The 24,225-nt window shown below is 38.5% G+C and overlaps 1 protein-coding gene across 8 annotated transcripts in view; it reads right to left on the bottom strand.

The window, feature by feature from the left end:
- Positions 1–24,225, bottom strand: part of RAPGEF4 (Rap guanine nucleotide exchange factor 4) — a 143,640-nt gene that overhangs the window by 40,619 nt on the left and 78,796 nt on the right. For all 8 annotated transcript variants that reach the window (XM_060105799.1, XM_060105795.1, XM_060105797.1 and 5 more), the window contains 3 exons: positions 19,362–19,450; positions 15,023–15,101; positions 1,825–1,975 (listed from right to left, as the gene is read on the bottom strand). In XM_060105799.1, the coding sequence (XP_059961782.1) occupies positions 1,825–1,975; positions 15,023–15,101; positions 19,362–19,450 (319 nt within the window). The remainder of the gene's footprint in view (positions 1–1,824; positions 1,976–15,022; positions 15,102–19,361; positions 19,451–24,225) is intronic.

Here is a 24,225-nt window from a genome sequence, read left to right as displayed (position 1 = left end):
CTAAATGTAAGGCCAGACACTATCAAACTCCTAGAGGAAAACATAGGCAGAACACTCTATGACATAAATCACAGCAAGATCCTTTTTGACCCACCTCCTAGAGAAATGGAAATAAAGACAAAAATAAACACATGGGACCTAATGAAACTTCAAAGCTTTTGCACAGCAAAGGAAACCATAAACAAGACCAAAAGACAACCCTCAGAATGGGAGAAAATATTTGCAAATGAAGCAACTGACAAAGGATTAATCTCCAAAATTTATAAGCAGCTCATGCAGCTCAATAGCAAAAAAACAAACAACCCAATCCAAAAATGGGCAGAAGACCTAAATAGACATTTCTCCACAGAAGATATACAGACAGCCAACAAACACATGAAAGGATGCTCAACCTCTTTACTCATTAGAGAAATGCAAATCAAAACTACAATGAGATATCATCTCACACCAGTCAGAATGGCCATCATCAAAAAATCTAGAAACAATAAATGCTGGAGAGGGTGTGGAAAAAAGGGAACACTCTTGCACTGCTGGTGGGAATGTGAATTGGTACAGCCACTATGGAGAACAGTATGGAGGTTCCTTAAAAAACTACAAATAGAACTACCATATGACCCAGCAATCCCACTACTGGGCATATACCCTGAGAAAACCATAATTCAAAAAGAGACATGTACCAAAATGTTCATAGCAGCCCTATTTACAATAGCCCGGAGATGGAAACAACCTAAGTGTCCATCATCGGATGAATGGATAAAGAAGATGTGGCACATGTATACAATGGAATATTACTCAGCCATAAAAAGAAATGAAATTGAGCTATTTGTAATGAGGTGGATGGACCTAGAGTCTGTCATACAGAGTGAAGTAAGTCAGAAAGAGAAAGACAAATACTGTATGCTGACACATATATATGGAATTTAAGAAAAAAATGTCATCAAGAACATAGGGGTAAGACAGGAATAAAGACACAGACCTACTAGAGCATGGACTTGAGGATATGGGGAGGGGGAAGGGTAAGCTGTGACAAAGTGAAAGAGCGGCATGGACATATATACACTACCAAATGTAAGGTAGATAGCTAGTGGGAAGCAGCCGCATAGCACAGGGAGATCAGCTCGGTTCTTTGTGACCGCCTGGAGGGGTGGGATAGGGAGGGTGGGAGGGAGACGCAAAAGGGAGGGGATATGGGAACATATGTATATGTATAACTGATTAAATTTGTAAAATTAAAAAAAAAAAAAAAAAAGAACTTCCTCATGGCCCCAGGAATTCCTCAGTAAAGTTATCTGCTTCACTCTACTCAAAAATATCCACCATTTCATCTAGTAATCCCACTCCTAGGAATATAACCAAGGATAGACCTATTGGCACAAAAGTGTTCACTACGCTGTTATTCTAGGAAGGTAAAAATGGAAATGATGTAAATATTCAATAATATGGGAACAAATAAATGTATCTGTGGCAAGGCCATTAGAAATTTTTATTAGAAAGACTCTACTGACATGGAAAAATCCTTACATCAAGTGGAAAAAGCAGCCTGTAAAATGATGGGTACTGTGTGATTACAACTACGGAAAATATAAAAAGAAAATAACCAAATGAAAATACATTAGAATGCTACTTCCAGTTATTGAATTACAGTGTCAGGATAATAGATGATGCTTTTCTTTACTTTCCTTATAGTACCCTTCTGATGAATGAACATGTTAACAGAATCTAGAATTTGCAATTACAGTCCCTCCAGGGAAGCTGCCATGCCTATGGGTTGTCCCTGCATTGTAGGACAAAGGTGCATTCTTGGAAGGGATGACCCCCACGTACCTCCAGGAAAGCCATTGCCACATCATCCTCTTGCAGGACGTCTCCATACATGGCAGCCCACTGCAAAACCAGGCGGATGACTCGCCTCTTATTGTTGAGGGCGTAATCCATTTTCTCTTGTTCTGTACCTTGTGAAGGCTGTGCGTGGTAAGTGCCAAGGAGTCAAGGAAGATATTTAGCCATTCACTGTGCTACTTGCAAAGACAGGGTGACAGATCCCAGCTTCAGAAAGCCTGCCTTCTGGACTACTGGAAAACCTTCCTTAGGCCCTCAAGAAAACCCTCACCTGCACATGGGTTCTGGACCAAATGCATACAAACCCAGCTGACTTTGCCTTGATCGTTGCCCAAAGAATTAGACTTGCATGGCTCCACTTGGACTTGTGTGTTGACAAGGATCCTTGTTGCGCCTAGCTCCGGCTCTCATCACATTCCCTGCCTGCCTGCTGCCCTGCCTTCACCTCTAGGGCTGGTAATGCTTCCTGCTGTTGCGCCTTGCCACCTCTTGTTGGCTCCCACAATTCTGGACACATCTCTACAATCCTTCATTATATGCACTTCAGTTAAACACTTACGAGTGTGCATCTAGTCCTGCTGGAATCGTGACTGACACAAAAAGCACATGGGAAGGAGGTGAGGCTGAGGTAGATAAACTCACCCAGGGTTAGGACAAGGAAAGCTTCCTGCTGTATCCGTCTTCCGGTGAGGGATTCAGACAGTTTTTTTTAGACCCAGTTTTTATACCATCCTTTTTTCTCTTGTTCAGAACCATTACTTAACTCTTATTGGCTTTTTGTGCATCAGTGGTTAGTCATCTTAACTATAGATTCCTTGAGGCTGGGGGTAACATTATTTTTCTTGTATTCTGTACTGTGCCTAGCACAGTGACATTTACATAGAAATTTTATCCATTAATACAACAGATACCTGATTGAGTGTCTACTGTATGTGTCTGATGAAGGTCCCTGCTCTCAGTTTACATTCTTCTGTGGGTTACAGTAGGGAAAATATAGTATGTGATCAAGAAAAATTTTAGATTAGACATACTGTTCCTTTTTCAGTGATTTATAGTACATATTATAGACAATTCATTCATAAAACAATTTCCTTTTTATAGCTTACACTGTAACTTGCACAGAGAGTACCTCAGTTAAGCCCTACTTTATAGTCTTGTGATGAAAACATCATTCTTTCTACAAGTGAGCAAGCTGACAGTAAAGGAGTGTAAATGGCCAAGATTACATAGTGAGATTGTAGAGCTGGTTTTAAATCCAAGACTCCTAATTCCAACTAGTTTATTCTGCATTATACAATATCCCTGTGCCTCATACCTGGCTACAAGACTGGGCATGTCTTAGCTTACGACCATGACTTAAAAGGCACTGTAGAAAACTGTCTCGTGGCAGTGCTATGCTTGGGAGCTAAACCCGTCAAGGGCCTTTTCTAAAGGGACTATAAGTAATCATGATCAAGGTAAATGACAGAACTTTAAAGCAAAGGTTTACTGCATGTAAATGGGTTGCAAAATGGCTTTCATCAATTGAGCACGGGATTCATAAAAAAGAAAATTGCTCAACCTGTACTGCTACAATTCTCTTTGAGCTTACAATAAAAAAGGGAAGAAAGATCACTTTCTGTGAAAATTATTTTTTTTCTGATTAACCCTTTGGTCTCTTTCTGGTATGCACACATAACTCAGTTTTTCTTTCCAAAGAGTTGCAATGCTGGGCGCTACATTTTAAGACTATTTTTTAGGGTACCTAGGAGCATAGTCAGGCACATGGTGGGTACCAAGTGAGTAATTCTTGACTGATTGAAAAATATGTACTGGTTCACTCATAAGTCAGTGAGAGAGAGAGAGAGAAAGAGAGAGAGGGAGGGAGGGAGGGAGAGAGAGGGGGGGAGGTTCTTTCCTATTTGTATGAGGCTGAAATGGTTTGAAATATCTAGTTGATAGTAAGTGGATATAATTCTAACTTTCCAGGCTATCCCGACTTGGACTCAAGGGAGCAATACAAATGCTTGTATGTTGCATCCAGAGGCACCACTGCACACCTGTGGCTAATCTATAGGGCCCTAGTGTAGGATGACTAAATTGTCATTGTCTCTGTGGGTCAGGACACAGATTTTTCTTGTCTTCTCTTCTGCTGGGGAAATGTGTCTTTTGTGTACAATAAAAGAACACATGATTGCAAGGATTAACATGATGAACACTTCAAATATGGGTCGGGCTCTACAGTTTACAATAAATATACTCAAGTGCTTACATGATCATGTAATGCTCTCCACAAACCTGAAGGGTAAATATTTACAGATGAGGAGACCGAGGGTCAGAGAGGAGATCTGCCCAAGGTTGTTCAGTGAGTAAATGGCAAGGCTTACAAATCCAGGCAGGGCTCTTATGGCCGTCCCTATGGCCCAAACAGTGGCTATAGTGACTACACACTGGTGCTTGGGTTCATGAAATTATTACCAGTAATTGCATCTGGGAAGCAGAGATCCTAATGGGAAAGAGATTTCTCCTCCTCTCTTTCTCCCTCTCTCTTTCATCCGTCCTTCCTCCCTCCCTCCCTCCCTCCCTCCCTCCTTCTCTTCCTTCCTTCCTTTTGGAACTTTTTGCTGAAGTTCCTAGTTTCCTAGAGCTGACTCAGCATGTCCAGTCCCGAAACCAAGGGCTGAGTGCCCCCCACTCTTCATGTACAGCTCCACAGCCTCCTGGGAGCTAGAACTGACTGAATCCAGAGGGAGTAGGAAGAGGCTTTCTCTTTTTTTCTCATGAAAGTTACAAATCTTTACCTCTGGAAAAAACAAAAGGAAGCACTGATTTGTTTCACAAAGTCTTGCCTTTCCCCCTTCCAGGTGTTTATTCACTAAGGTGGAGTTGAGAGTAATAGTATTTTCATAGCTGAATCTAGGCATGTGCTCAAGGATTCGGCCCCTCCACAGGCATCACACCATTCCATTCCTCAACAGGCTGCTGAATCAGATTCTCAGGTGACACAGAAGACTCTACATGTAATTGATCTGCCTGAAATGGTCACAGGGTAGGCGCTGGGGCTTCTATTTATTCCCATAACAATCTCCCCAGGTTTTTAGAATATTTATGTGATTTTTAGATTTTATTTAACTCCTACAAAAAAGAAGGGGAAAGAGAAAAAAACCTATATTCCCTTCAGAAAGCAGCCAAAGAATAAAGACATCCCACCAGGTCCCTTGTCTCGATATGATGTAAAAAATGCAAGCTAACAAGAGTAACATTTCAAATATAGTATTTGTAAATTCACACACATCAGAAAGGTTGCAGAAACCATTACTTTCCGTGGCTAAAGCTGGAATAATAATGCATGAACCATTTGATGGAGAAAAGTCCTATGTGGAATAAAAATCTAACTCTTCTCCAGCACAAAAAACAGTTTAGAAAGGATTATTAATGCATACCACACACATTTTTAACATACGAAGAACACTATCTGAAATACATACTTAGCTAATGTCTGTTTCAAGAGTAGGTTAGTACAGAATATCAAACACATAATAATCTAATGATTTTGTCATACGATCAGGAAATACTTGTATAGAATAAGGTCATGACTCATGATATGACGACAGCTGGGTTCCGGTAAGAAGCAATATGGCTGCTTGAATTCATGGGAAAAAGTCACAGAAAGATAACATGGTTCTGGTATCTGATTCTGGTAGCTCATAAAGTGCTAGTGTAAAGTCTGTAAGAGAATCTGGAATTATTCCCTTAATTGTTATTTTTAACACAATTAAGTAAAGGCCATAGTAGTCCAAGTGGCCAAACTCATCAGTCATATACTGAGTTGATTTCAGATGATTCACAGAATCATAGAATCTGAGCTTTGATTTTATCTCCTTCAACTCCACCATTTTTAGAGGTAAGGGAACAGATAGAATGAGGTGAAGTGATTTTTCTGAATTTATCAATGGAATTCTTCCAACTAGAACTCAGTTCTCTTACCTCCCGCCCCAGGACTCTGTTGACTTGTTCATGTTATTGTGTTTGTCTAATATTATTATTTCTTTATCCAAACATATATTATGCAGCAGAATTAGGTGACCTAGAAGTTTGTTGGATAACAGGGAAATCCATGTGAGATGTAGAACTGATCCCCAAAAGCCCTCAAAGAAGACAAAGCACATACAGAAAACCAAGAGTTAATTGTTGCAGCCTTGACCATCTGAGAGTCAGCGAAGCAGGATCCCTAATGTCTGAACTAGACCCTCTCTGCTCTATATATTCAACCAGTTCTCTTGGCCAATGTCTGTTGATTTAGAAAGCAGTGGCTCTCCACTCCTAACCAGACCAGACATTCTTAAACTACTGATGATTCAAATCCTAATTTGAGGTTTCTCATTATGGTAGTATGACTTTTCACCATCCAAGAGCATTAAATAAGAATCCTTCAGCAACATAGATGGACCTAGAGATTATCATATTAAAATGAAGTCAGACAGAGAAAGACAAATATCATGTGACATCACTTGTATGTGTAATCTAAAAAATAGATACAAATGGACTTCTATACAAAACAGCTCATATTTTATGAGCCACAGATAGAAAACAAACCTATGGCTACCACAGGGGATGGTGGGGAGCAGGGGGAGAGATAAATTAGGAGTTTGGGATTAACATATACACACTACAATGTATAAAACAGATAATCAACAAGGACCTACTGTATAGCACAGGGAACTATACTCAGTATCTTGTAATAACCTATAAAGGAAAAGGATCTGAAAAAGAACGTATATATCTATAACTGAATCACTTTGCTGTACACTTGAAACTAACACAACATTGTAAATTAACTATACTTCAATAAAAAAAGAAAACAAATTAAAAAAAAAAGAATCCTTAACTGCAGGAACCATGTCTTAAATTCAATGTGAATCTCTACATTTCCTAATCAAAGACTGGGCACATGAAACATAAAAAGCCTCAAATGTTCACCTTAAACTATTCAATGACACTGTTTGGAGTGCTACATATAATAGAATATTCTTAAAACTGTTTTTCCCCAAAAATATCACAGCTCTTTAAAACTCTTTATCTAAATTACCTGAAATTCCATTTTGTCGAGATATCAAATGCAGATCATAGATACATTCTAAATAAGTTCATATTCAATGTTACCAGGTTGACTAAGTCTACAACAGATACCAAAATCTGGTACATCTTTTAAACAGAACCTTTTAGTTATTGGGTATTTAGTCTATAGGACCATAGGCTTTCAGAATGACTAAATCTTTATTGAGCTGGACCAGCCCCTTTGACATCATATAAACATGGATGAGGACAAATTGGATCTGTTTTCAGTGAGGTATTAGGGCTGAGAATCAGAAGAGGTGAAGGCCACAGAGTCTTTTTACCCTGCCAACAGCAGGTTTAATATTCCACTGAGGCATTTTCCTCATGCCGGCTCTGCCGTTCAAACACTGTAATTATTTCATATATTTTTACCTAGTTATTATCTTACTCACCACAGGCACCTGTAATTTTTCTGTATTTTTTTTTTTTACTGCTCATTTACTTATTCTTAATTCAGCTAATAATGGTTCCATGTATTAAAATTATCATGGGGAAGGTAAGTGAAAACCTCCTAGGATGTAGAGGCAGCAGATTCATTACAGCCTACAACAGGGAATAAAATATTATGTATACTTTTTGCAGTAAGTACATGCTAATTATGCAGCTATTTATAAAACACTTATCAACATTCAAACTGATACTCTTCAATGTTGTTGTTTTTTAAAACCCTGCTTTGCATACAAGATCTCTGCTTGAAGCTGAAAACAAACTTTGGGGGTCATCTGCCCACTGACTAGACAAAGCTTTTGCGCATTCTTTATCTTATGCCATATTCCTCTCATGATGGTACAATCATTTATTTATAGGGGGCAATATTTACACAGGGCTTTAAGGTTTATAATGTATTTCCCACACATAGCCTTATTTGATCTTCGCAAAAACCTGGTGAGGTGGGTAGGGCAGGTATAATTACCCCTATTATAGAGATGGGGTACAGAGAGGTTAAGGATAATTGCCAAGTAATATAGGTTTCAAGATGCAGGTCTTAAACACGGGTCTTCTGACTTCAGAGCTCTTGCTTTTCCTACTGTATTATGGGCCTCTTCACTACCCTGGCTTGACTTTGTGGAGCATCCCCACATCCTGAGCACCAAGTCTACTTCTTCCTTGATGCAGCATGTGCTTGGGAATGCAAGTCCTGGAATTAGACCATCTGGGTTCATCTCTTGGCTTCCCCACTTATCAACTGTGAGACCCTTGGTCAGTTAACTGACCATTTAGAGCCTCAGTCTCTCCATCATCAGTAAACTTTACAGGATTGCTGTTAAGAAGGAGATGAGGCAATACTGGTAAACCATGTAGAATGGTATCTGAGACATATCAGGTACTCAGTTAAAGGTTATCGATCATCATTATCACTGATCCACCTCTGGAAATAATACAAAATCTTTATATGGATGGCTTTGGAATTTTTCATAAGCCCAGGCATTTCTGAGTTTAACACTGTGATGCTATTCCTACCAACACAGCTGCTCCTGTGTTTGTGTGCACCTATTAACTTGGAGCTCACATGAGCTCTTTCTGCCTCCCATTTTCTTGCTCAGAATATTTTTCTTTCCTCACTGATTTTCAGACTTCTCTGCATTTTTAGAAGCCTTTAGTTCTTGGCTATTCTTTATAGTTTTAGTCAGGGGGTTGTACTCATAGCAGAGAAGTTAGGACTTGGTCTAATGCAACAATTGCTTGGGTTCAAATATTGTTCCAACCCTTACTAGCTATGTAACTTGGGGCAAATTATTTATCTGCTCAGTCTCACTTCCTTAATGCAAAAAGAGTACACATCTCACAGTGTTGATATGAGGCTGAGAAAATGCATATAAAATACTTTGTAGAATATCTGATAATACAGTCATTTTCTTTGAAAGAGGATACCATGTTCATATCATCATCAAACCAAGCCTTCCTTGTTGGAAATAAACTCTGAAATTGCATATCTGCAGAGATAAATTGTTCTTATAGTGCCACATGGATCAAACACTTTTTGGAACCAAGTAAAGGATTAAAATGGTAAAATTTGGCTTCAACAAAATTTAAGTTGACAATCTTCCTTAGAAGTGCCAAGAATATTCCTAAAAACATGGCTTTAAGAATCTGATGCTCTTTTGTAAATCTTGATTTACAAATTTTGGTAATTGTTCCTCTTAGAGAACCCAAGTCAACTTATAAAGAGAATACCCCCAGGTCATTTTCACAGAGAAATAAAGGATGGAGGCTCTGCCTTTTCAGTAAGGAAAGCTATTGTGTTTACTTTGTTTCTGTATAAGGGACATAATACATACAAAGGCAGTTTTAGCTAAAACTTAGTGGCAAATCTGTATTCCATAGTTTCTTTTTAGTTCAAGAAACTAAATTATTTCCACGCCAGAAGCATAAAATTCATGTTCAATACTAAGCCAAAAGAAATTAGGATACTAAGAGAAAATATTTGACCAAAATTATTGCTGTATTTAACTTTTTATACATTTAAATATAAACCATTTATCACTTAAGATTCTTTCAGCTGAAGTAACAATCTGTTCTAAACAACAGATTCTAAACAACAACAGAATATCTAAACAACAGATTGTTGTTTAGAACAGATAGTATTGCTGTATTTGTTGACATAACAGAGACTCTATCGGTAGGGTAAACTTCAGGATTGGTCCAAGTGCAATGATGTCATCATAGACTTCATTTTTTCCCTGACGCTCAACTCATCTCAGCTTTGTCATAGGGCTCATTCTCCTAATGGTTGTAGGATGGCTGCCACAGGCAGTTGGGGCAACAGGCTGCCTGTTCTTTCTTTTTTATTAAAGTATAGTCGATTTACTATATTGTGTTTGTTTCAGGTATACAGCATAGTGATTCAGTTATTTTTTTCTGATTATATTCTATTATATGTTATTACAAGATACTGACTATAATGCCCTGTGAAATATAGTAAATCCTTATTGCTTATCTGTTTTATGTATAGTAGTTTATATCTGCTGATCCCATACTCCTAATTTGTCACCGCCCCCTTTGGTAACCATGAGTTTGTTCTCAAAGTCTGCAAGTCCATTTCTGTTTTGTTCCTGTTCTCTTAACTGCTTTTTACTCAGAAGTCCCAGGAAACCTCTCTTTGAATCTCATTGGCCCTGTCTACATTGGGCCTGCAATGTGAGAGCCAATCGCGGTCAAAGGCAGCCAATTACCATGACCAGCTAGACTGACCACCTGACATGGCACTGATGGTGGGGACTCAAATACAATGTCCATTGCAACTGCAATTACATTAATGCTACACGGAGTTTCTCCAAACATCTGTTAGTATATGTGGAATCTTAGGTGGTTATTTGGCTTCCGAGTGCCTTGTAAAATGTAAATAAATATCATACCAGTGTCTTTTTTGCCTCACATGTGGGGGCTGGTGTTGGAAAGATAAAGATGTGAAAATGCTCTGAATCAAAGATAGATTTATTAAAATTCAAAATAATATTAACTTAGTTGTGATCACTTAACTGAAGGCCTGCCTGCATTTGTACAGACAAAAAGAAGGCAGCGTTTAACCATAAAACACAAAATTAAAACAATAGGACAGCAATTCAGTAATAAACATCAAAAGCGTTAAAATATTCCGTATTCTTTGCTTACATTTAGAAACTTAAAAGTAAGGAATATATGTGGGCAAAGGTTTAGCTGGAAGGATGCTGATTCATCCCACTGTGTTTGTTATAGGAAAAAATGTGGAGATAATCTAAATATTCAATAGGAAGAGGCTAAGAAAATTAATTATGACATATCTACCATATAATATTGTGAATCAATAAAAATGATAACATGTTATTCTCATGCATCCTCGTCACCTTGTTGCCCAGCACAGTATAACACTGTAAGTGTTCAGTGTTTGTGGAATTATCTGGAAAAAGTGATGTAGTTTTATTTATATATACTGATTTGAAAAGATATCCACAACATACTGTTAAGTGAAAAAAAACATGTTTTTAAAAAGCATATACAACATGATAAAATTATATAAAATTATATAATTTATATAAAATTATACATGTATATAATTTCTGAAAGCTTTTTCATAATACAATTCACCTGAGATACCAGGTGAATTTTGTTCTCTTTTTCTGTAAATTGAATTTTTTACAATGAGAATGTTTTATTTTTAAGGATGACAAAGCTATCTATATTTAGAAAAATGGTGTGAAAAAAATTAGTGGGAGAGAAATGGCTCTGTTTGTTTAGTAACAAAGCATACACAATTATTTAGCGTATGACCCCATTCTTACATTTCAAAGCATATATCTATATGTATAGAAAAAAGACTGGAAGGCTACATACCAAAATGTTAACCATAGTAATACCTGGTAGGTTTATAGGGGGTTTTAATTTTCTTTTTAAAGACTAATGGAAAATTGAACTGAATTCTAAGTACAGATTTTAAAAAGATTAAAGAAACTAGAGATGAAAAGTACAGAAATTGAACAAATATCATTTAAAAAACTCATTATAAAGCACTTGTATTCATCAGGCCAAATCATGTCCCAAGCATATCTAATGAATAGAGAGTCTCTCTCATTAGCACATAAAAGGCCTGAAATATTAATGTTAAACAGAGTTTTACCATCTTCTTCTGTGCTAAAAGCAAAATTGGAGGAGACATACAATGTGGATTAAGGACAGAAATAGCCGCCAGTGGCTCAGGGCTCAAATCTTTTCTGTACTAGTAATTACATTTCTCTGAGCAAATCATAATTTTTCATTATCCTAGTTTATTGATTTGGAAAAAGAGCAGTGAAAACACTGACTTCTTCATAGGGCTGCTATGAAAAGTCACACATATTAAGTACTTAAAAACACTCAGCCAAATCAACTCACTCAGTATAAGTGCTTTAATGGAACGTGGTTAAGTATTATATTTTACTATCCTTAAATCCCATAACAACATGGGTATTAGCCCACTTGTTCCATTTTACATTCTATCTCCCTGTCACATGAGGACATGGTGCTAAGCAGTTTATATGTGTGTTTTTTTTTTTTTTTTTTGACTGTTCATTGTCTATTTCTCCACTTTCTCTATTTTTCTTTACAGGCAGTCTCTATAAAACTGTCCAGTAAAGTGCTTTGCCTTTCTTTGACCAATATATCAGCAGTGACTCAAGCTATTCCCAGGGATGTGGGAATGAGGTGAGGGCCCAGGATGTTTGGAGTAGATTTACTCTAAAAGCTGTTCCTTAGTTGCTACCCCCGAGGTTCCCTTCTAAGGTCTGGACTCTTTAAGGATTCCTTCAGTTCTGAGTTACCCCATCCTTCTGATGAATTCCTTTATTCCTTAAGTCACTTACAGTTGGTTTATGTTACTTATGACCAAAAAAAGGAGCTTATATAAGAAGCCTATATAACATCTCCCTGGAGGCAAAGGGACTAAAACTTGAGTCTTTAGCATGATATAAACACACTTACACATATGTGACTTTAAAGGATACAGCCCTTTCCATTCGCTTGCCTGCAGCAGGATAAGTTCCTGGCCTCCCTGGCATGCTTTCTCGAGGCATTAGAGGACAGTAATTCTTGTTTTACTCCCAGTATCTAAGGACTGGACTTAAGCTGTCCAATATGGCAGCCACTAGCCACATCTGGCTATTTACATTTAAATTAATAGAAATTAAATAAAATTAACAATTCAGTTCCTCAGTCATAGTAGCCAATTTCAAGGCTAGTGGCTACTGGACTAGCACAGATATACAATATTTACATCACTGCAAAAAGTTCTATTGGACACTATTTATTTGGTTTCAACAAATTAGGCCCACTTTGGTTTTTAGCCAACTGAAGCACAGATAAACATGTATCATGCATGCAATACATTACCAAGAAATGTTCTTAAACTCTAATTAAAAGATAAGCTTTTAAAGAAATAAGTTGTGAAGAAAAAAAAAGTGACACACCCCATGCTTGGAATCCTAAGACCTGGATAAATCCTAATTCTGCCACTTGCCTTGGGTATGTTTGTTTTTGCCTCAGAATCTTCGTTTGTAAAATAAAGCTGATACTAACCCAATAGAGTCCTGTAAGGATAATATAGTAGTATAATGTGGGTCAGTGGTGCCTGACACGTAAAGAGTTGATTCAAAATAGAACAATTAAGAGAATCTAAGTTCTCAAAGGGCAGGGTGTGAAGGAGGTGGTCTGAGGGCACTAGGTAGTGTAGATGATACCCAACCATCCTGATTCCTTCCATCTCTGAAAAAAGAATTAGGATTGGATATCACAGGCCTCCCTTGATTCTACTGTCCACTTTCCTGCCTTCTCCTCCTCCCTGCAACATTATCCCCACCACATCCCTATTGGGGCATGGCATAGACTTTCCCTCTAGGATCTTCTGTTTTAAGAACAGAGGTCAGTGCTATGAATGTTCTCAATCAATTCTGAAGGAGAATAAGCTAATAAGAAATCAGAATTTGCCAGAAGAATATAAGCTTAAAGTTTGGGGCTTTGAGTTGTAAAGATATGACTTGGCCCACTACGTTCTCTCACCCTTCTTTTGGTTTTGTTTGCCTTAAGCTTATCAACATGCTAACTGTTGGGGGAAAAAAAAAATCTAAACTCAATGGTGGCTTTTATTTTTCCTTCCAACAAATCTCAAAGGTCTAATAATGATAACTAAGTATGGAGTTAAAGAGCACAGAGAGATCCTGAATGTGTCAATTTTACTTGAGAAAAACTAAATATGAGCCAGAAAGAATATGTAATATATTTAAGTCTCATTAAGCTGTCATTACTTGGAAAGATATTTTCCAGGCAAATAAACACCCAAATCTCACTCTTGCAGCATCCTCTGAATAGCACATTCAACTCCAATCTCCTATCCTCACACATTCTGTTGACTTCAAAGAGAATTATGGGTGAACAAGAAAATGAGAATCAGGTAGGGCAATTATAATTCTGAAAAAGGAAAACATGCCACATTGATTGGATTGCTCAGAGAAAAGAGAGCCATTCTCCTTCAATATATTTTGCTGCTCAAGAAGGCCAAAGTATTTGGGGGCCTAATTTTTTGCTGCCTTAAAAATAAAACAGAATTGGAAAATACACCTTCACATTCTGCCAAAGTTGAGGGTATATCTCATTCATAATATTCACTCCTTTTTTTTTTTTTTTTTTTTTTGCGGTACGCGGGCCTCTCACTGTTGGGGCCTCTCCCGTTGCGGAGCACAGGTTCCGGACGCGCAGGCTCAGCGGCCATGGCTCACGGGCCCAGCCGCTCTGCGGCATGTGGGATCTTCCCAGCCCGGGGCACGAACCCGCATCCCCTGCATCGGCAGGCGGACTCAACCACTACGCCACCAGGGAAGCCCCAATATTCACTCCTTTTATTCAGCTTCTATCTTCTGAATGTTCCCTCTGTGCCAGACACTGTACACCCACTGGTCAACTCAATAAACTATTGAAAAGCTGCCCCCAAACAAGCTCACTATGAAGCTACCTAGAGGAACTGCCATTAGAATTTCAAGTTTTATATCTTTGATGTAAGTCCATGGGATAATAATAAAAATAGCCACAAAGGAATAAATTTCAGTATCTAGAGGATAGGGTGGACTAGGATGAATGTGAAAGAAAAGTGACCCCCCCAATGATAACTTGTATATATCTCATCAGGTTAGTGTTCTGATTAATATTACAGCTTAGAGGGACACAAACAGATCACCGTCCATCCTGCCAGGTATCCTGACAGAGGTACCAAGTCTGTCTCCAAGCTTAGGAAACTATCCCTAACAATATTCCCTAATAATATTGTTCACCATAGCCGTCTCTGGCCTACCTCCCAGGTGTGTATATTTCTCATCAGCATTACCTTCCTTATAAGGGTAAACTGGCTCACTTTTCTCTGCACAGGGAATAAGGAGGAAATCCTTAAACACAGCACAGCAAAACCATGCCAGGGAGAGCTGGAAACCTGTGCGAGGGGAAAACTGCTGATGTTTCAGAGTTCGACAAGGGCGGAAAGCACAATTCTGCCCGAGCCATGACTTACCTTGAGAGAGTGCAATGAGATAATGGCCGTATATATGTGGGGTGTTGTCGAGGGAACAGACTTCTCACAACAAAAGGATATTGGGCCACCAGAGCTGGGCAAAGCTGGGTATTTGGCATAAAAACACAGTGCATCATAACAAAGTCATTTAAAACAGAATCTGCAGGGGGCAAAACAAAGCAGAAAAGGAAATTAGATGCCTGTAGAAATGTTTAGGAAAGCAGGAGTATCTACTCATTTGTTCTTGGCCAGTGGTTCTTACACATCGGCTTGGGGTATTGTGGTTTTACTGTACAAAGAAGCACTGTGTATAAAAATAATACGATTGACAGAGCTTGAGATCAAAACTCAATTTCTTAGGACAATGGACAAAACGTATGGTAGTTTTAAAAGAGACAGACTTGTAATAATGACACTGGTCACCTGAGCCACAATTAATTTAAAAATATATATATAAAATTAAAGAGCCACACATGGGCAGTACCATGTATGCAGGATTAGGACATGGTCATTTCTTTGTCTTTTACACCACCTGTCTTTTGTCAATATCTCTTTTCCTTTATTTCTTTTTCACCTTCTGTTTCCAGAAGGAACAATAAAAGATGAAAGGGTGAGAGAATTACCGAAAAAGGAGGTGGTAAGAGCAGAGAACTGGTGAGGGAAACAAAAGCAGAAAAAAAAAAAAAAAAAAGACAAGATAAAGGCTGTGAGCAGCAATTGAAGCAAAACAAAAGCTCTCCAGTAGATTAAAATGGTGTATGTCCTATATTTGAAGCTATTTTTAGATAGGTAAGTGGGGAGATGGCAAAAGAAATAAGGCAAGTCCCCCCAAATAAGCTTCATTTTGAATTTGATGCTGGTTCTTCATTGCAAAGACTGTATTATCCAGGCAGCCTTAATGGGAAAGCACATAAAGGCAGATCTGAAAGCCTTAGGAGTACACAAATTAAAGCTTTGGAATCCAAGATACTTATGGGGGTTTTCAATTAAAAATGAACTACCATGGCTGAGATTTGCGAAACTCACATAACTTTTCAAATAGAAAAGGGTGAGAAATATGAAAACTGTCTAACTATATATATTGAATTTTCAATGTCTATGTTTTAAATTAACAAATACTATCAAAGTTGGAATCAGTGACTAAAGATTTAACTGTTATACGTATTTTTAAAAAATTGATATAATTGTCATAAATTATGTAAGTTTAAGATACACAAAGTGTTGATTTGATACATGTACATATTGCAATATGATTACCACCTTAGCTTTAGTTAACATATATATCACGTCACATAATACCATTATACTCATTTAAATATAGGTGATGAGTGTAATCCAAAGTTGTCATAACTAGGTGTTACTAGTGGTTTCAGTCCCATTATACTGAGCCAGAGAAGATGCTGAGGTGTCAGACAGAAGCTGTATAGAACTTTTTTTCTTAGGTATGAAAGGACGTTCATTGGCATGTCTGAGTTTAACATCTAGTGTCATCTTTATATGTTTTAGATATAAAGGATTTCTCTGAGGATAGGAGAGAAAATGCTTGCTTATAAGGCTCCCCGAGGCCTGCGCTATAAAGTAATTTAAATTTTGCTAAAGCAGAGATTTGAGTAGCGTGCTCCAAGGCTAGCGAGACTGTCAATCAGCATGGTAATCACCCAGCACCCACATCTCAATGTAGCTTTCTTATTCTCTGCTCATAAGCAGTAACTCTTGAGAACCGATTAAAAAAATCACTTCCTACTAGAAAATGATTTTCCAAGTCACTCAAGGACTAATTCTGGTCATAGAAGTAGAAAGTCTAGGAAACCAAAAGGTCTCAGGCAGAAAATACATGTTTTGGGGTAAACTAAGAGAATGTACTATCAAACCCAGGGGTGTCCATTTCTACGATGTAAACCAGTTTCACTGGCAACTCTGACATCTCTTTCTTATTGTAAATCCAAAAATGCCAAGGGTCTCCCACCCCACTGCATCCATGAGTTTCAGGGGGCAGAACTAAGATTATTTTTAGTGTCTTAGGATGATGATATAGTAATTCATATTTTTGATTATAAGAAAGACAGATTTATTCTTTCATCCAATCCATGAACATTACTTGCAAGAATAACAAAATCAGAAAAAAACTGCAGGGAATAAAGTTCAGTATTAAATTATGATGTGAACTTAGTTCTAATATAAAAAATGGAAGGGTCAGGAGTCATATCCTAAGTGGCAGCTATGCTATATACACTGATTTCTGGCCTTCAACTTTTTAAGAAGCAATAATCCAGTCCCCTCCTCTTTCAGAAGTGACTTTAAAAGGAAGAATATATTTGTTCTTCATGGGTAGTAAAGATCTTACAGATCTTTTCTTAGATTCCATAGTCTCTAATGCACTAGAATGTTCCTTTTTGGACAATATTCACTTTAGAGAAGATGTTGTTTCTTGTATTATGCAATCACACATTCTGGGCAACAGTTAATCAGAGGGGAAAAATCTGTATTTTTCCTGACCTTGGGTCCTAGAAATTTGGTTTGAGGTTATGTTTGCCTCTTGGAAGCAAGCAATCCTCTCACAACTGGTCCCTCAAGGATTTCCTTTTTCAAGAAAAGATCTTATCACATTCTCCTTGCTCAGACATCTTCAACTACTTCTCAAGGCTTAGCTTCACATTTAAGATGCTCTGAGATCTGGACCCTAATTCTTAGACCCTACCTTCTTTCTGACACTTATGTATACAATAGTCTAGCAAAGCCAGACCACCTGGTCCTCCTTGTCTCTTTCTAGGTCAGCACTCATGTTGTCCCTCAGGATGGAAGGCTTTGTCCTTAGTCTCTAGTTACTGGTTACCTGCCTTCCTTCAGGGCCACTTCAAAGGCTGTATCCTCTGTGACACTCTGCCTGGTCCCCTCAGCCTTATGATCAAGTTGTTTGCACATTCCTTTAGGTCCTGTAGCAGGTTATAAGCTTCCTGAGGACAGGAGGGTGGTTTCTTGTTCACACTGCCTTGTCCTAAGCATCCAGCTTAGCACCAGCCCAACAAGATCCTCAACAAATATTGGACTGAAAATAGCTGCACTGGAGCCAGAGATCCTGGCTTTTAAATCTACTACTCCCCAATTAATTCACTACATAAAAAACCTTAGATAATGTATATAAAAAATGAGAAACTGGAATGAGAAGATAAAATAAGAAGTAAATCAGTGGTAAAATACTTTTAGGAACCATAATAATGTTAACATTACCTTGAGTATATTGCAAAGATGACAGAACTGGACGTTGAACTACTACTAAGTTTTTTAGATAAGTCTTTGAACTTCTTTCAGTGAGAAATCTTCTTCTATGGAGTTCAGTGTGCTTAAAATATTAACCCATTATTCTGAGGGGCCAGTAGCAAATGAATGTGGGCTGTTCCAAAGTCACACATAAGATGGTAACCAAAGTGGAGAATGATACCAAACTCTGAACACTTAATTCATTGGTAAGATTCATCTCATTTACCCTCAAATCTCTGTGTCTTATTTAACAAGACTGGTTCACTGGAAGGTGGTATTATGAGTTGATTTTTTTCCCCAAAAAAAGATACGTTGAAGTCCAAATTCGCAGTACCTCAGAATGTGACCTTGTTTGAAATAAGGTCTTTACAGATATAGTCAAGTTAAGATAAGATAATTCATGTGGGACCTAATCCAATATGATTGATGTCCTTATAAAAAGGGGAAATTTGGACACAGGGACACATGCACAGAGAGAAAACGATGTGAAGTGACACAGGGAGAATACTGTGTGAAGATGAACACTGGAGTGACACATCTACAAGCCAAGGGATGCCAAAGATGGCCAGCAAACCCCCAGAAGCTAGGCAAGAGGCATGGAACAGATTCTCCCTCACAGCCCTCAGAAGGAACCGACCCTGCCGTCACATGGATCTCAGACTTCTAGCCTCCTGATCTAAGAAGCAATACATTCTGTTGTTCAAGCCACCCAGTTTGTGGCACTTTGTTCTAGCTCCTAGGAATCTAATACAGGTGGTGTTTTGTTACACTCTGGGGCAGGCCAAGAATCTCAGAAAGAACCACTTTACTCCCAGTTGGAGCACAGTTGTGCTTTTTACAGAGGCAGCTTCAAATCCTTTACGGGAATAGGTACTATTTAAATTATAGCCTAAGAGTTGCCTACAGAAGGTGGGATCTAAATGATAACTTAACAAATGCCTTTGGAAGGCTACTCTTAATATCTATGAACGAGACTGAGCCATCTACAAAGCACAACCAGGACGAGGAGGCAGAGGAGGGTCAGGAGGATGCTCTTCTAATGGTCATACACATGACCCATTTCTAAAACTGCTGTGGCTACACACACTGAGAATGAACTCAGAATGTTTTTTACAATACTCTGCATGGATTTAATAGACACACAACTGTTCTAGGTGTTTACCTGTTGCTTCATTTAAAGCTGGCTCAAGGCGTATCGTTTCTAGAAAATGCTCTAAAATTTTTTCAGGTGTTCCTGACATCACAGTATACCTGGATAAGAAATAAAACCATCATTAGTTTTTCAAAAGTGGGCAAATCATTAATATATAACATTTTACATATCTACGTTTTTTGGGGTTTTTTGAGATCCCAGGGAACCATATGGACTCAACTTGTGACCCATATTCTCCATAAGGTAAGAAGGATCATGTACCTTGTCAAAGTCACATAGGAAGGCAACAGAAACATCACAAATTGAAGTAGTTACTAAAACATTATTCTTTTTTCCCTACATGGGACTAAAGTAAACTTCTTAGAGAGTGGCTCTAGCAGGCTGGGAACTGAGGCATTTCAGCCTTGTTCCAAGGGGGAGTGAAAAGGAACATGTAAATCCCGGGGCAGCTCAGGGCAAGGGGAAGTGACAGTAAACTAGGTTATCCATATATGGGTTACTTGTTGCAAAATTTCGACTGCACACTGCATTCCCCTGCCTATTTCTGGAATGCTCTGTCTTTCCCAACTGTACACTGGTATGTGCTTTGGAAATGCAGCTAAGAATAAGAGAAAACAACCCCCCAAAACACCAATGAGCAAACAAACCCCAGTAGCATCTGAATAGGAAATAAATCAGTAGTGGAACATCCATGTAACATATCAAGGTCAAATATCAATTAGTTGGCAGGGTGGGGGATGTTAGGCATCATATCACAAGATCCAGCCATGAAGCTCTTCAATCAACATGGGAGGATGTATTTTTTTTAATTGAAGGTGGGTTATCTCAAAGTCATGTTCAAGACGGTCAAAAACAGTGGGTGAAAGCTATAGGCAAAATACATTAATGGGATCTGGGTACTCCTATTCCAAAACGTAGACTTTGCTCTTCTGCTTGGCATTTCACTTAGGGCAAAATGACAGGGAAGAAAAACAACAATGAAAATAAAATTCTCTTGTGTTTAGAAAGCAGTGGTAGAATTCAGCTGCAGAACTCAGGGTTTTTTTGCCTCCTTACCAATACCCTTTCCCTGCCTGTTTGAGACCTTAGAGGAAGTGTGTTGAGATCCCAAGAGTATCTCTAATGTAGTCAATCTCAGGGTCTTAACCTCCTGCCTGAGGGAGTGAAGAAGAGGCAATGCAACATATGACCCTGTGCCCGGGAACACAGAGTGAGTGAAGCAACCCCGGTTTTGAACAAGGTAGCAAATGCAGTCTATTTGGAAAGTAACTGTTACTTAAACCTATTGTGTTTGTGCATGTCTGTGTGTGCCCTCAGGACCAAAAGGAAGCTGAAGAGTTTAATCTCTGAAAGAATCTGGCTTTGGAGCCTAGAGGAAGAGCCAAGTAATTAAAAAAAAAAAAACCTACTTTAATCAGAAAAGTATGACCCTTTTCTCAAAGTAAACAGCATAGAAGACGAGGGTTTTTCCTCTTATAGGCAATGACTATTTGAGGGAAGGAGAGGGCGAATCTATAAATGACTTTCAATACTTAAATGGAGAAAATTGCTGAGTTCATTCAATAATTCCTAAAATATATGATTCTTTGATGACCCTTCCAAGATGACCTGGAAGAGGAGCAGCATTTGGCCACACGAATAAGGAAATGGAGTTGGAGAGGGCAGCCAGGAGGCTGGCTTCCCATTCTGGTGTTCTTGGTTAGGACATTTCTTAGCTAGGGTTTTTGTCTGGCCAAAATGAATAAAGGCTTACCTGGGTGGCAAGCCTAGAATGCTCTCGGCTCACTAGTAAGAGAAAATGGCGTCTTTACTCTCTGCCCACCTGGTCAATTGCAGACATCAGGGCACCTGTCTTTTGCTGCCAAAGTCTTCCTCTAGTGGTACAACTGCCTTACCCTATCCTATCTCTCTTCTCAGCTCCACAGAAGGCTATTCAGGGGTTGGTAATCTCTCAGGACCAGGAACTCTGAAGAGGGAGGGACAGGGAGCTTCTGGCCTGTGATCTTGCAGCTCTGGGCTTGGCTGAAACATGTTATTACTTTCTTTCATGCTGGACACTGCCAGGTGCCTACTGCTTGACCTCTTTTTACATGGAGAAGACTTGAAGACCAGACAGTATGGCTCTCTTCAGTTTATTGCATGAAGAAGTTACTGTAGTCCAAGTTAAAGAGAACCCTGATTGGTTATATTATCTAAGCTGTGAGGTTCTAAACTTGAGAGAGAAAAATCTTTTTCTAACACCAAGTCTGGAAATGAGGACACGTCTATCTGTATCCGGAACAAAAAAAGAGGTGGGGAATGGTGCCTAAAAGAGACTATCTTTCTGCAAACAGGATGGAGTTGAATGATTGGGTGGTTGATCGTCTAAGGAAAAAGCAACACAGTCACTAAAACAGGAATAGTCATTTCAAATTCTCTCTTATTAAAACCACATAACCACAGAGCAGGAGATACCTAAAATGGTAAATATTTGAGGGCTTCATATAGTTTATCCAGCATGAGAAATACTGTCTTGCTACTGACATTTTAATATCACACTCAGAGTTAAGTGGCTTGAGGAGAGTCAGGCAGTTTTGAACGTTTAAAATGTACAGTTGTCCCTTGGTATCTGCAGGGGGTCGGTTCCAGGACCGCCACAGATACCAAAATCCATGGATGTCCAAGTTGCTTATATAAAATGGCGTAGTATTTGCATATAACCTACACACTTCTTCTCATATACTTTATTTTTTTCTTCTCATATACTTTAAATCATCTCTATATTACTTATAATACCTAATAAAATGTAAATGCTATGTATATAGTTGTAAATACAGTATAAATGCTATTTAAACAGTTGCCAGTGTGTGGCAAATTCAAATTTTGCTTTTGGGAACTTTTTGAAAAATTTTTTTTTCCCAAATATTTTCCATCTGTGGTTGGTTGAATCTATGGATGTGGAACCCCCAGATACGGAGGGCCAACTGTATGCATAAACTATTCTGGATTTCTCAGGGTAAAGGTAAATCAGAAAAATAACATTATCAGCACCAACATGGTGACCCTCTTTGAGCTGAAAAAAGATAATTTCTGAGGAGACAGGGGCCCTAAAGGATCCTAAGTTTTAAGTCCATCCAGAGACACAGTTGTTGCCATGTTCTTCGAGTTGTCCAGAACATTAGGCCAAAATTCACTTACATGGCCCTCCCTTTTCAACTCCGGTCTGGCTCGGGAAAACTCAACATGGAAAACGACCCTTTGAAAGAGTGGCTTTTTACCCTTCAGGGAATGGTTGGCACGGTGCACTTCTGTGTATGCCTGATATTTCCTAAATGGTGTGCTGTGAACATGCGCGAGGCTTTGAATCATATAAGAAATTTAGATTGGTCTACAGGACACAAATAAGGAGCTATAACAGAAATCAGATCCAGGCCTAAAATAAATTTAATGCGTGTGGGCTCTCCTTTTCCCTTTAGTTTGATTTCATTAAAAAATCTGTATTTGGAGGGCACTCTGAATGGAAGCTGTTGTAACATGCAAACACTTTTGATCATCTTCCCATGCCATAAAGAGGTGAAGGAAGGGGGCCTCCGGGGCCCTGTTGGTGAAATGTTTTAAGGTTATGAAGCATTTAAGGCTTACTTTTTCAGGTAGCAAAATTTTCCTGAGACATCTGCGGCATTATTAAAGAATGTAGATGACCACTATAAAATGGTCTAGTTATACTTCAGAGCACTAAAGAAAATCACTGGGGGTAGTCCCAGACTTCACATAAAAAATATTTTTATCCTCATCCTCCTTTGTGGGCTGGAAGGACAACTGCTGAAAAACATTTGAGCAAGAACATTTTTCAAGAATGCATAGTAGTGAAAAATAGAAAAATAATAAAGAATTCTGGATGGTAATTTTATAGGTTTGTAAGTGAAGGGATAGTTTTTTACATAGTGTATTTTATGTCAGCCCTTTTGAAATATATTGCTTTGCAACGTTTACTAGATAGTGTTGAGGAGAGAGTATCTATATACCATATTTTGCTAGAGTAAGTTGTGAGGCTAAAGGAGCATAGACTCAGAAGTTGGTCAAGCTGGACTTGAACGCAAGCTCTATCATTAAAAGTGTTGTCATCCTGGGCAAGGAACTCACTTCTCTGAGCCTAAATTTTTCCATCATCTGTTAAAAGGGGTTGTAATAAGGATTAGATAAAATATGCAAGATATACTATGGCTCTTCAATAACATTATATTTCTTCCTGCCTTCTTTGCAGATATGTTGACTCATCCAGATGAAATGTCTGAGCCTTGGGCTTTCAGTCTAAACAATTAAAACTCATCATTTATGGTGAGTGGGTTGATTAATGGGAACATCCCATTTACTTGTTGGCAAAAAAAGAAAAATACTTGGGATGCACTCCATTTCAACATAGTCTGTGGCCACGTTTCTTTACCTACAGAATTGGTGTTTCTATTACTCTAGGATTAAAAATTAACGTTTACTTAAAAAATGAGATTCTGTAATTTTTTATAATTTCTTAGAGCTACATTTCCTAATTTCCCTAACTATTCAAATGTTCATACATTTGATTAAAAGAAGTCTCATGTAAGAAGTTGCAGCAAAAGATAGAACCGAACACAGACATATAGAAAAAGAGTCAAGTTAAATGGGTGACCTGATGTTCAATGTGAAGTAAATACCCTTCAGACGTTAGCAGGAATAAGTATGGATGAGGCCAAATGGATGTTTCCAGGCTACAGTCAATAGACCGTGTTGGGACTTCCCTGGTGGTCCAGTGGGTAAGACTCTGCGCTCCCAATGCAGGGGGCCTGGGTTCGATCCCTGGTCTGGGAACTAGATCCCACATGCATGCCGCAACTAAGAAGCCCACATGCCGCAACTA

This window comes from Mesoplodon densirostris, chromosome 8 (genome assembly GCF_025265405.1).
Source record: "Mesoplodon densirostris isolate mMesDen1 chromosome 8, mMesDen1 primary haplotype, whole genome shotgun sequence".
In the NCBI taxonomy this organism is placed as follows: Eukaryota; Metazoa; Chordata; class Mammalia; order Artiodactyla; family Ziphiidae; genus Mesoplodon; species Mesoplodon densirostris.
This window is presented reverse-complemented; position numbering and strand designations above follow the sequence as displayed.